Genomic DNA, 14,137 nt, shown 5'->3' with positions numbered 1-14,137 from the left:
ATAATCAGTCTTATCCCATATCAATTCATGTGCTAAAAACTGCATACATATCTCATGATATCAAGGCTGAGCAATCGGGGCACAACAAGGAGTTGAGAGTTTCATTTGTACCGGCGCCATTTTGGGTGAGGTCAGGAAGGTCCAAGTATAGTCAAAATGTCTCCACCAACTCGTGGTTGGACCGGGACCTCTTTCGGTAGTCCAAAAGTTTTCGTTGAAGGGTAGCAGAGGGGACTGGCGACATGAACCATCAGTTAAAGTGGGGTGGGAGGCAACAATCTCTCCTACCGGGTCATACTGGTGTTCCATCGGAATTGATCAAGTTGGTAGTCTTGCAGGATTTTGATCATTTCAAGACTGAGGCCGGCGCCGGCATGAGCGCGCCGACGTCCCTCGGCTACGTCGTGGTCGTTCCGTGGGTGATCATGGCAGTCATTCCCCATCGGGGGTCGGGGGCCCCCGTGGCTCTTATAGAATCTTCAAAGTTGAGGGGAACGTTTCTGGACGCAGGACTCATTTTCTAGCTGAACTCAAAAGCGTCGATGTACCGCAAAAGTAAACGAGACCCCCGCTGGGTGAGCGGAGCATCATTGCATCGCAAGAGTGGAGGAACCCTTTTGTTGGGTGAGTGGAGCGTTGGGGGTGCAGCTGAGGGGCCCCCACCTGGGGGGTGGGAGAGGCTCGTTCACGCCGCCTCTCCCTCCCAGCGCACCCCACGCCGACACCTGGCGTTGATATCCGTGATGTCCGGACCAGGCGATAAGAGGGGAGGGGGTCGGAGGCAGAGGCAAGACATCCCCCCCCGTGGCCTGCAGGGTGCCGCTTCAGGACCGAACGGGGAGGCCAGACCAGGAGATAGGAGGGAGGGGGGTCGGTGGCATGTGTAAGACATCCCCCCCAGTGTTGTCGCAGCCATTATTAAAAAAAGAAGAGGGATCCCGTCGGCCTCGGCTCCTCTCCTGGTGCACCTTACGTGACGACCCTTTTGTTGGGTGAGTGGAGCGTTGGGGGTGCAGCTGAGGGGCCCCCACCTGGGGGGGTGGGAGAGGTTCGTTCTCGCCGCCTCTCCCTCCCAGCGCACCCCACGCCGACACCTGGCGTTGATATCCGTTATGTCCGGACCAGGCGAGAAGAGGGGGGGGTCGGAGGCAGAGGCAAGACATCCCCCCCGTGGCCTGCAGGGCGCCAGAAGAGAATGGAAGGACCAGTACATTCCGGGCCGACCATCCCACGACTTCTCCGGCTGATGGCGGCTAGTCGGGCCCCGCCCTGCACGTGTCGAGGCCTCGTCTTCCGGATGGGCGTAACCGTGAACCTGTTGCACTTCGGGAGTTTCCGGAATGGGGGTAGGTATCCGCTGATTTGTATCTATTTCATGTTACCGTTATTGGGCGTGGTGGGCGGTGGGACAGACATGCTTGGAGCAGTGGGGGGGGTGGCGGAGGTTAGCTACCTCGTGGCTGCCGTAACGTCAAGCTTGGCTTCTCTCACCACTTTCATGTTTCTTATTTCTAGCGAAGTCAAAAACTCATCAGTGGCCTACTGATTTTGTTCAATTTCTTTCCCTTCCTTTTCAAGTGTGTTTCATGCTAAAGTTTCTGTTTAACAGGATACAGGGATTACTTCGTATTTTACATATGTCTTCTTTATTAGGGGTACTCTCCGGTTGAGACAGATGATGTACCTCTAATAAATGGTCCGGGTGGAACTAGTTTCTCAATCAGTGGGGAGTAGATGGGCATGACAGATTACAACGGGGGACAAAAGTCCGCATTAACTATCCTTCACTATCAGAAAACAGAAACAACAATGACAACTAATAGTAGTGATATCCTGGGCGGGTGATGGAACTGGGATTGTTAATGGAAAAAGATCTACAGAGAAAGCTATTGGTGAATTATACTTCTCCGGAAATTTAAAACTCACAAATGTTTTATTTGTGTAATCGTTTCAGGTCAAACGGATTGTGGAAAAATGTTCAGAATGGAAGAGTCACCAAAAGGCAAAAAGTACACTCATGAATGAAAATCTTACTATTAATGCTTGACTGAGGCCAAGGAGATCAGAGTGCATGAGTCTCATGCTCGATCGATTGAGCTAGCCGGATCGGGCAACAAAAAGTATAAAATAGTTATGTAAATAGTTATTTATTAAAATGTTTTACCCTGTTACTTTGCTGGTGTGTTGTATATATTTATAATATTTGCATAGGGTTTGTCGTTATTTTGGGTGGAGTGGGTGGCGGAGCCGAGCTGTCTTGCAGCCATCATGGTGTGGAGCTCAGTTCATCTCACTAGTTTCGTATTTCTCATGAGGGGTTGTTCATAATGTTTCTATTTTAGCGAGGTCAAAAAGAGATCCCCGTTAGTGGCCTACTGATTTTGCTCGATTCCTTTTGTTTTTTTAAACGATTTTTCACTATCTGCAAAGACTAAACAGAGTATTGCGACTCTGTGCTTGTTTGTAAATAGAGAATGAACCAAAGAGAACCAATTCTAAAACAGTAAATGCTTGGATAACAATCAATCAAATAGAGAGAGAAGCAGGCACCACGGATTACAACGGGAGCAAAGACCTGCGTTAACTACCCTTCACTATCTGCAAAGAGAGAGTACTCCTAAGAGAAAAGAGGGGGGCGGGAGGGGGGGCAGCGTTCAAAGCACATCAGCGTGCATAAACACGAAAATGTTTTTACCTATCACGTACTTGACATTTGACAGCTTTTGATATTTGCTATTAAAAAAACATTGAAATTCACTGAAAAAAACCATAGGTTATAGACCATATATAGTTAGGAATTAGCATTTACAAAACCTTGAAAATTCACTGAAAAAACCATTGGTTATAGACCATATATAGTTAGGAATTAGCATTTACAAAACCTTAATTTACTCGCACAAAACCATAGAAATTCGCATATATAGTTAAATGCAATAACTATATATCGCGCACCCGCAATCCACTGCTGATGATGTCACATATTACATCATTCATGACATGGTCAGTGAGATCACTGATGACATCACTGATGACAACTCAAATGACATCACTGATGACAACTCAAATGACATCAATGACAACATCACTGATGACATCAATCATGTGATAATACGATCAACCTCTTCAGACTCTAATATAACCTTAGATACACTCAGAGTAAACAGACACTCACAGACTGTCACTCATCCATGGAGTTACTCACACACCTAGTCAGTCATGCACTGAATCAATCACACCTCCATTTCCTCAACTATACAGTTATACACACCTTACTTATTCAAACATATACTAACACATATTTACTCTCTTATACAATCCCTGATACAAGTTTTCAATGATCCATTCAGCCACTCACACATTCACTGGCTCTTATACACAGTAATTTATATATGTGAACTCTCACATGTATTGTGTTTTACATATGTACTTACTTTCACATGTAGCACTGAGATATCCATTCACTCACCAATACACTCGTACACAGTCAAGCACCCATACAGCTGTTTCCACATGCAGTTTTGAACCCATAGATCTAGTGAATCAACTGTTCACACATGTATGCACAGAGTCACACACCTCCCAGCCACCACCACACACACACTCACTCTCCCATACAAATACTTGGGCAACCAATCAATAACCCATATAGTTACTCATATAGCTACTGATCAACACATGCAGCAGTTCATAGAACAACAGATATAATGATGCACAAATTAAGACAGTTTAGTCACTAACCCATGCACTCAGTGAGACACATTTAATCACTCTCTCATACAGTCAGTCATGCACCTACTAAATCCTTCATCCAGACACTTATACATCCACTCATTCTTCAATATGTAAGACATATTTTAACTTTACAGAAACATACAGTCACTGGATGATGTCATCAGTGATGTCATCAGTGATGTCACTGACCATGTCATGAATGATGTAATATGTGACATCATCAGCAGTGGATTGCGGGTGCGCGATATATAGTTATTGCATTTAACTATATATGCGAATTTCTATGGTTTTGTGCGAGTAAATTAAGGTTTTGTAAATGCTAATTCCTAACTATATATGGTCTATAACCAATGGTTTTTTCAGTGAATTTTCAAGGTTTTGTAAATGCTAATTCCTAACTATATATGGTCTATAACCTATGGTTTTTTCAGTGAATATATATATATATATATATATATATATATATATATATAGATAGATAGATAGATAGATATATAGATAGATATATTTATATATATATATATTCAAATCCACAATTTGCTCATAAGCACAACGCGCACTCGGAAGTATAAATGCTTCAGTTTATTCTTAGATAACGCTACGTGTTTGGACACAGAGTGTGTCTTGATCACACGATAACCAATATATATATATACATATATATATATATTCAACTACATCCTTTAGCTCATTTCAACTTAAAAAATATATATATGCATATACATATAAATATGTCTGGTCTCACGCCACCACAAGAGCGCCAGTTATCTCCCGCCGTGAACCGTCTTGTGTTGCCTCGGGAAGCCGAACAAAGGGAGATAGGTGCCACCGAGAACAGGATCTCGGCATTGGTCTGGAGTCAGCCCTCAAGCAGGCTGACCCACGGAAGCTCGGCATGCAACTGATGTAACCAAAACAAGCGGCGTAAGAACAGCCATGCAGCGCTCAACCCACTGGAGGGTATTTTAAAAATTATCAGACTCCTTGAATCACAGCCCGACCCCCAGTGTCAGAAAACAAATAATTGACAAGACAACACCGAGGGAGACACGGAACATTAACAAAACGATTATGATGGAATTCGGACTGTGCACCAAGAGGTCTGAGACAAGAGCACTACCGCAAGTCCCATAATGCATTTTAAACAGGAAGTGATTCCATAAATGAATGCCATTGGAGGCAAACAAAATGACATTAAATACCGGACTGTGGCTGTGACGCTGGAGCCAGGCTTACCTTGAGAAAGTTCCAGGCGGAACGAAACATGTCGGACTTAAGCCCCAAGCTGCTTGTTTGAAAGATATTAAAAAACGCTGCAAACGAGACTTCCAGGTGTGACCACTGTTTTTTCCCCTTGGATTAAACCCAGTTGTAATATATATATATATATATATATATATAGATATATATAGATATACATATATCTATATATATATATATATATATATGTTCAACTACACAAGGTCGCCCTCAAGAAAAGAAGCCACAAGCATGTAAGTATTTCAGATTCTTTATGGAGCCAACTTGCCAGCAAACTGCAACGAGGACATGAGCATCAGTTCTCCAGGCAGCCAAACGCGTTTTGAGAACCTCCGTTCCCTTTGTCAATGGCTATTTCCTCTGCATCACTCTAAACGGCATTCGCAGCATACCTATATAGTCAGGGTCCTGCCCCAGTGGGCGTGGCCAAACGGCTTTCTGGTTCCTGTAGTGCCGCGAATGTTTAACCTTCAGTGAGTCCGTTATCACAGGCAGAGCAATTAAGTGAATTTAAAACCCAAGTGGGGCGATGCCAAGTCTCGTAAAACACTTTGCCCTGCTTTGTAGTGAGCTCCGCTGAAACCGCTTCCCGTATGTGCTGACACCTCATGACGCCAGCCGAGTCCGCTCGGCGCGGCTAGCTTCCTTTCGCGGCTAGGCAAGCCGCTCAACATTCAACTACACAAGGTCGCTCTCAAGAAAGGAAGCCACAAGCAGGTAAGAATTTCAGTTTCTTTATGGAGCCAACTTGCCAGTAAACTGCAACGAGGACATGAGCATCAGTTCTCCAGGCAGCCAAACGCGTTTTGAGAACCTCCGTTCCCTTTGTCAAAGGCTATTTCCTCTGCATCACTCTAGACAGCATTCGCAGCATCCCTATATATTCAGGGTCCTGCCCCAGTGGGCGTGGCCAAACGGCATTCTGGTTCCTGTAGTGCCGCGAATGTTTAACCTTCAGTGAGTCCTTTATCACAGGCAGAGCAATTAAGTGAATTTAAAACCCAAGTGGGGCGATGCCAAGTCTCGTAAAACACTTTGCCCTGCTTTGTAGTGAGCTCCGCTGAAACCACTTTCCGTATGTGCTGACACCTCATGACGCCAGCCGAGTCCGCTCGGCGCGGCGAGCTTCCTTTCGCGGCTAGGCAAGCCGCTCAACATTCAACTACACAAGGTCGCTCTCAAGAAAGGAAGCCACAAGCAGGTAAGTATTTCAGTTTCTTTATGGAGCCAACTTGCCAGTAAACTGCAACGAGGACATGAGCATCAGTTCTCCAGGCAGCCAAACGCGTTTTGAGAACCTCCGTTCCCTTTGTCAAAGGCTATTTCCTCTGCATCACTCTAGACAGCATTCGCAGCATCCCTATATATTCAGGGTCCTGCCCCAGTGGGCGTGGCCAAACGGCATTCTGGTTCCTGTAGTGCCACGAATGTTTAACCTTCAGTGAGTCCTTTATCACAGGCAGAGCAATTAAGTGAATTTAAAACCCAAGTGGGCGATGCCAAGTCTCGTAAAACACTTTGCCCTGCTTTGTAGTGAGCTCCGCTGAAACCACTTTCCGTATGTGCTGACACCTCATGACGCCAGCCGGGTCAGCTCGACGCGGCGAGCTTCCTTTCGCGGCTAGGCAAGCCGCTCAACATTCAACTACACAACGTCGCCCTCAAGAAAGGAAGCCACAAGCAGGTAAGTATTTCAGTTTCCTTATGGAACCAACTTGCCAGCAAACTGCAACAAGGACATGAGCATCAGTTCTCCAGGCAGCCAAACGCGTTTCGAGAACCTCCTTTCCCTTTGTCAATGGCTATTTCCTCTGCATCACTCTAGACGGCCTTCGCAGCATACCTATATATTCAGGGTCCTGCCCCAGTGGGCGTGGCCAAACGGCTTTCTGGTTCCTGTAGTGCCGCGAATGTTTAACCTTCAGTGAGTCCTTTATCACAGGCAGAGCAATTAAGTGAATTTAAAACCCAAGTGGGACGATGCCAAGTCTCGTAAAACACTTTGCCCTGCTTTGTAGTGAGCTCCGCTGAAACCGCTTCCCGTATGTGCTGACACCTCATGACGCCAGCCGAGTCCGTTCGGCGCGGCGAGCTTCCTTTCGCCGCTAGGCAAGCCGCTCAACATTCAACTACACAAGGTCTCTCTCAAGAAAGGAAGCCACAAGCAGGTAAGTATTTCAGTTTCTTTATGGAGCCAACTTGCCAGTAAACTGCAACGAGGACATGAGCATCAGTTCTCCAGGCAGCCAAACGCGTTTTGAGAACCTCCGTTCCCTTTGTCAAAGGCTATTTCCTCTGCATCACTCTAGACAGCATTCGCAGCATCCCTATATATTCAGGGTCCTGCCCCAGTGGGCGTGGCCAAACGGCATTCTGGTTCCTGTAGTGTCGCGAATGTAAACTTGGATATTCGACAAGTAATCCCCCACCCTGCCTCAAGCGCCTTGAGACCCTATGGGTATGTAGCGCGCTATATAAATCTCTTGACTTGACTTGACTTATCACAGGCAGAGCAATTAAGTGAATTTAAAACCCAAGTGGGGCGATGCCAAGTCTCGTAAAACACTTTGCCCTGCTTTGTAGTGAGCTCCGCTGAAACCACTTTCCGTATGTGCTGACACCTCATGACGCCAGCCGGGTCCGCTCGACGCGGCGAGCTTCCTTTCGCGGCTAGGCAAGCCGCTCAACATTCAACTACACAAGGTCGCCCTCAAGAAAGGAAGCCACAAGCAGGTAAGTATTTCAGTTTCTTTATGGAACCAACTTGCCAGCAAACTGCAACAAGGACATGAGCATCAGTTCTCCAGGCAGCCAAATGTGTTTCGAGAACCTCCTTTCCCTTTGTCAATGGCTATTTCCTCTGCATCACTCTAGACAGCATTCGCAGCATACCTATATATTCAGGGTCCTGCCCCAGTGGGCGTGGCCAAACGGCTTTCTGGTTCCTGTAGTGCCGCGAATGTTTAACCTTCAGTGAGTCCATTATCACAGGCAGAGCAATTAAGTGATTAAGAGAATCCTAGCGCTGCACATCAACTTATTTATGAGCATGGAAATATTTAGCCACTGCAACTAAATTTAATTTACTCAGCATACAAGAAATTCGTCCAAATAGCTCCTTCCAAATAGTTAAGACACTAATCTCCTCACTTGCTCTGATCAAACATGACTGCTGTAGCATTACTCGTTGATCCCCCACCTTTCTCTTTCACCCTACTATATGAGGTGTCAAAACAAAGGCCCTTTCAGCTTCCCAAACTCACCCTATACCGAAATACTTTCATTAAGTCAGCTGGTGTCTCACTGCACCCAACCCCACCCCTAGTGCAGCATCTACATTTTGATCCTTTTTTCAACTGGGTCCATTACTGTTGAGCTCACTTTCTACCAAAATATGCTCTGTCTGGTTGCTCAGATCTTTCAAAAATGCTCTAATAATTCATAACCCAACTACTATATCTCATTGTCATTATTGATAGAACATCTTGACATGATCAATGCAAGCAGTAACTGGGTGCTTCTAAATAATGTCTAAGAACCATATGGAAGCTGATTGGATCCTAGGTCCTATGTGAACGTGGGTTAGAGGACCCAGTTTATTAGAACAAGTAAGGGAAGCCAGAAAGGATTTTTTTGTGGTGCGAAACCTGCCCTCAAGACATTACAAAAAAAAAATGTTGTTTGGCATCACAGCCCGGTTGTAATGCATCTTGGTGCTTTGTTTCCCTCAAATGCAAATATTTTTGCTACTCTAGTCAGAAATGTCCCAAGAGCCATTTGGGCCAAGAATCTCCATATCCCATTGGGCTGATGAACTCAACTTCCATGTAGTGAATGCCAGGTGGGAAGTCTACATTTTCCACAGCTTCCCCTATGGTTAGTTGGGTAAGCACTGCCATCACATGCTGGCCAATTTCTTGCCGTTATTAGAGAAGAGGACTCTTTCTAATAGTGCCCATGTCTTATATTTTGGTCACGGTATTATCCCCTCTGTTGGGTTACATCAGACCCTAAATATAAAATTCCCTAAAGGACCAGTGGGTCGGAGACAAGTCCTGTAAAGACGGGGGTCCCATGATTCGTTTTTTATGTGGGGTTGTTAGAAGCTCTTGCCATATAACGCAGTGCTTCTGTGGGGACTCACAGGTACATGCATCAATCGAGGTTTTTACGATTCCTTAATTGCAATTATTAGGGAATCGCAATGAAGGAACTGCAAAAGCCTATTCATGTAGGAATCTGTATAAACTTAGTGATTCCCAGACATTCCTTAATTGAGAGTCGCAAATTGCGAGTCGCAATTAAGGAATGCCTTCCCATTCATTCCTATGGGCCTACAGGCGAGATTGCAATAGGTACTAGCAAATTGCGCATGCAATTTCAAGGGTGTAATGGTGTCAAAAGGACACCCTGTTGCACCCCTGAAATTGAAAAGAAATCTCAAAGGAACCCCCCTACACATATCTACTTTGAAGGTCTGGGAGAAGGGGGAAAAGGAACAAAAATTGCAAAGCAGCCTCCCACACGACCTACATTCCTTTACTAGTGGCTTTCCCAAGCTCAGAACTAGGGCCTCAAAGATGCTACTCTCCACACAACAACTTTGATTGCTATTTTTTTCATATTTTATTATATGTTTCTTTTTTCACATGTATCAAAAATTGAGAATTAACATTTCAACATTTAATTTCTTTTCAACATTTTATCTTTTACATTGTCATGATTCAATTTTGCATCTGTTTTCAAAATATAAAAACTTTCAATAATTTAAATTAGAATGAGAAAAAGAAACAGTCTCCTACACTCACACCTCATTCATATAACCCATAACCATATCACTAGCATACTACACACTTCCATACCACGCCCCAGACCAACACTGCATGCACAGATGTTTAAAAAAACGGGGTGACAACATCCACCCTCTATTGCTGTGCTAATGTCTGGGGTGTCACACTCTCTGGCCGAAGTACGTTTCAATGGACAATATCAATGGTCTCTATCTTCATCAGGACCTTTTATTTTGCATATATTTATAACGGGCGAAGGTTTGGGGAATCTGAATGGGTTATACCTCTGAGTCTATCAAAGGGTACTCCAATCGGAGTTTTGCGAACACGGGTGGGGCCTCCAAATATTCTATGTCTTATGTTGAGTGACTAGCTCCTTAAGTCTGGAGCCTTGACTCATCATAGATAGACTGCACTGTGCGTGTCCTTATTTGTCTTCAAATAGTAATTCTGTTTAGCTCTCACTGGGACAAATGCTTCGTATCGGGTGTCTCAATGTTTTATCGCTATAAGTCCAACTGCTGCTTTATATAGGGCATGATTCTCACAGCTTCAAAAAATCTTCTTAGCTTGGTGAAATGGCCTCCAGGGGATTTTGTTTTTTTATTTTGCCGGTAGCCGGGTTTCTTCCGTATTCTTGCAAACGGACACTCTGGCACAGACAGTTTCTGATGCTCCTCCGCGTTGGAAAGCTGAAAGTGCTCCATGCACACATGTTGCGCACACACATGCCCCAAGGACATGTGTGTGTAACCTACAACTTTGAAAAATGCACTATAGTGCATTTTTCAAAGTTTATTCAAATTACCATCAAGTTCAACTTGATGGTAATTTGTGCCCCCTAGTAGCGAAATCGCTATTCTAAAGTGGTCCTTGCATTACATCTAAGGAATCGCAAATTGTGATTCCTTAAATGCAAACGTAATTTGAGAAATCACAATTAATTGCGAATTCTCAAATTGGGAGTGCCTTTACCAAGGTTGCCCCTCAATTTCCTTGGCAGCCTTCCTGAGTCTGTATGAGCTCCTTTTAGTGGTTTGCAGCCCCACTGGGTAAAAAAGCCTGCTTATGTGAGGTCATCCTGTTACTACCCCCTGACCTGTGCATCCACTGACAAAGAGAAAGTGGATTTAGCCTCCATGCCATGTCGGGTTCAGCTGCAGGATGTCCTCCGTTCAGGGTTGTCCCCACTTTCCATGTGTAGAACTGCAGTTTGCTATCAGCCGCAGTGGTAAATGCTAATAAAAGGAAGTTCCCAGTGATAGCCTTCAAGTGGTTAACAAGAGCGCATCGAGGCACATCTAGTTAATGACCATCAATGTCAGTGTGGAAAGAAAATCAATGATGGCTCCTTTCAAAGGCCGCTTGAAGACAACAACAATGCCATACATCATTATAGGAACAGACCAGCTACTGAACAGGTTGGAACCAGCTCACAGAAAAGTCCACACAGTGATTTACTTAACAGTTGTAATGTTTACCTATTTATGTAGGTTAATCGCATCATATGAATTAAAGAATGAGGGGCCTGATGTACAAAGCTCGTTTGTAATAACAGACCGTGCAATTTGCAAAATATCAAGTTTTGCTACTACAAATTGGCTATTATTTAGGAACAAATGCCTTTTTAAGAGTCAAAAAAAGCTTGCTGACTTTTGTGAACCATCCAAAATCGCAAATAAGAGGAGGCATGATAGGGGCGTCACTCTCCTATTTCTGAGTAGGAAATGATATATCAATGGTTTATGGCTTAGGATTGCAAGCCATTGATGGGCTGCAATCCCCTGAATTGAGGTGGGAAGTCATTCACAAAGGAGAAGGGGCCCCCGTAAGACATGTTCCCATTTGGGAAATGTGCAGGTAGCCTCAGGAGAAACACCAATGGGCCAGAGGACAATTGCCTGCTCTTCTTCAAGTTTTTCCAAGAAGCATTTTTATTAAAAAAGAAATAAAAAAAATATGAAACATGGACTGTTTTGAAAAAATACATTTGCGGTTCCGCAAGTGATCATAGGGATGGTGATCTGCTGCCCCTTGCTGACCACTGTCTCTATGATTGCAGCCAATCAAAGGGCGTCACAAATTGCGACCTGATGATAAATATTAATTGGGCAGGTCGTTCTGCCACCCTCTTTGATTCGGTATCTTGGGAACCAACCGCCCGATTCATGAACCTAAATTGCGCTCGCAGGGGGCCGGATTCTGAGAATCCGGCCCTTTGCGAGAGCGATTTTTGCATTTGGGATTCAGCATCCCAAATGCAAAAATCGCTAATTGCAATGTCGCAAATGTGCGAGGAATTACATTTAAGGAATCTCTATTAGAGATTCCTTAAATGCAATTCAACATCCAATTTAAATTTGCGAATTCGCAATTTCTTGCCGCAATTTACCGCGAGGTCAGACCTCGCGGTAAATTTTGAAAACTCAGAAAAATGCATTTAAATGCATTTTTCTGAGTTGCATGTTACACACACACACACATGTCCTTTGGACATGTGTGTGTGCAACACCTGTGTGAAATTTCATTTGAGGGGTGCTTCAGGGTGTCCTGTGGACACCTCTGGCACCCTTCAAATCACAATCTTATTTGCAATTAGCTAATTGCTAATCGCAAATAAGGAATACTCCCCTTTTGGCCCATAGGAATGAATGGCGAGTTATTCCTTATTTGCGATTAGCAATTTGCTAATCGCAAATAAGGAATCAGTAGGAATCGCATTTTATTATGCGATTCCTACATGATTACCGTTTTGCGAGTCCTTAATAGCGAATCGCTATGATTCGCTATTAGGGGCTCGCAAAACGGCCCGTTGATGAATCAGGCTGAAACTCATTAGTACCTAGGTCGGTTTGCAAAAAATGTTGTGACTACTTATTGTAAATGGAATAATAGTGCATTAGGCTCAATGTTCCCAGTGTGCATTGTATTACATCATGAAGTAGTAAACAAAAGCTGAATGACAGGCTTAGCAAAAAATTGGCATTTGATGCAAAGCCTTGAGGTAAAATTGTATGGTTGTCTAAGAGTGATATTTCAAACTAACAGTACCACACTGTGATCGCACATTGTATGGTCATTGTATTATACCGTGAAATTAAAAAAAATGTTGTCTCTTTTTTTCAGCTGTGGAAAAAATTTCTCCGACTGGCATATAACTTTTTGGTCCTGTTTATTCCTTGGGAAATGCGGATCAAGAAGATCGAAAGTAAGTTTTAGGGCCTGAGAACGGTACATATGTGTAGAACTTACTTCTGAAGGTCATGCATGTCATAGAGGTGATACTGTAACTTTTCATATGTCCTCCTAAAAGAAGTTGCCCAGGTCCTGTGCTCACAGACCGAACGGCTGTGCTTTGGAGACCGCCTGCCTCCCCCCTTTTGACTGACTGGCTCCTTTCCCCTTCTGGTTCTTCCTCCGTTGGTTCGGCTCCCTGGTTTGGTTTGGACTTGCCACTCGTAACTTTTGGACTGGAACTTGTGTGCGCCCTGCCATTTTGGGACCATCTCCTGTTGTCGCTCTTGTCCTTGGTCCGCCATCTTGCCGACAGCAGACATTCTACTGCCCTCTCTTGGTACTGTGACTGCGTCCCCCCTCCGACCCCACTTAATGGAACTCTGCTCTCATGGTCTTTGGGTCCTGACCTGGGTGCATCTTGCCATTTTGAGATGGTTTCCATCGATGCCCACGACACGGGTCCGCCATCTTGTTGATTCTTGCGCTTTCCTTTGGTCCACTGGATTCCATCCTGCCGACCTTCAGTCATTTCTCTTTTGCTGGACTGCCTTATCTCTTTCTACCCCTTAGGTCCCCCTCTCTCCTCTTACCAATCTCAGCCTCTGACCTTTCTCCCCCACCTACTGCTCTCTAGCCCTTTTTCTTTTTATTTCTCTTTTCACTCTGTAAATATGTGATATATACTGTCCAAACCTAATAGTTGGTAAAATGTAATCCTGAGCAAATCTATTTGTATATATATCTATATAGAGATAGCTCTAACCACTAGTATATATAGTAGACCCTGGTACTCACTACAATTCCTATGTGATTCTTAGAGTTTATACACTTGTATCTCTTCCTTGAGTGACTTTACAACTTGTACATTTGCAATTTTTCTGTTTGTATCTCTTCCTTGTGTGACTTTACAACTTGTACATTTGCAATTTTTTCGGTTTGTATCTTTTATGTAACTCATGTAATCCTAAATCCTTATGTATCGCAACTAGTTCTTATGTAAAGCGCTCTGACACCTTCGGGTAATCTTCGCAATATATAAAATCGCACTAAATAAATAAAAAATAAAGCATATAACACTTTGACACATTTCTGACAGAAATAATAAAGTGCCTGGCCCA

The 14,137-nt window shown here is 44.1% G+C and overlaps 1 protein-coding gene across 1 annotated transcript in view; it reads left to right on the top strand.

The window, feature by feature from the left end:
- Positions 1-14,137, top strand: part of TMC3 (transmembrane channel like 3) — a 584,800-nt gene that overhangs the window by 203,851 nt on the left and 366,812 nt on the right. Inside the window, exon 4 of the mRNA XM_086958221.1 lies at positions 12,909-12,990. Coding sequence (XP_086814347.1) covers positions 12,909-12,990 — 82 coding nt within the window. The remainder of the gene's footprint in view (positions 1-12,908; positions 12,991-14,137) is intronic.

This window comes from Lissotriton vulgaris, chromosome 2_1, assembly GCF_964263255.1.
Source record: "Lissotriton vulgaris chromosome 2_1, aLisVul1.2, whole genome shotgun sequence".
Classification (NCBI taxonomy): domain Eukaryota; kingdom Metazoa; phylum Chordata; class Amphibia; order Caudata; family Salamandridae; genus Lissotriton; species Lissotriton vulgaris.
Note: the sequence above shows the minus strand (reverse complement) of the source record. Positions and strands in the feature narration are given on the sequence as shown.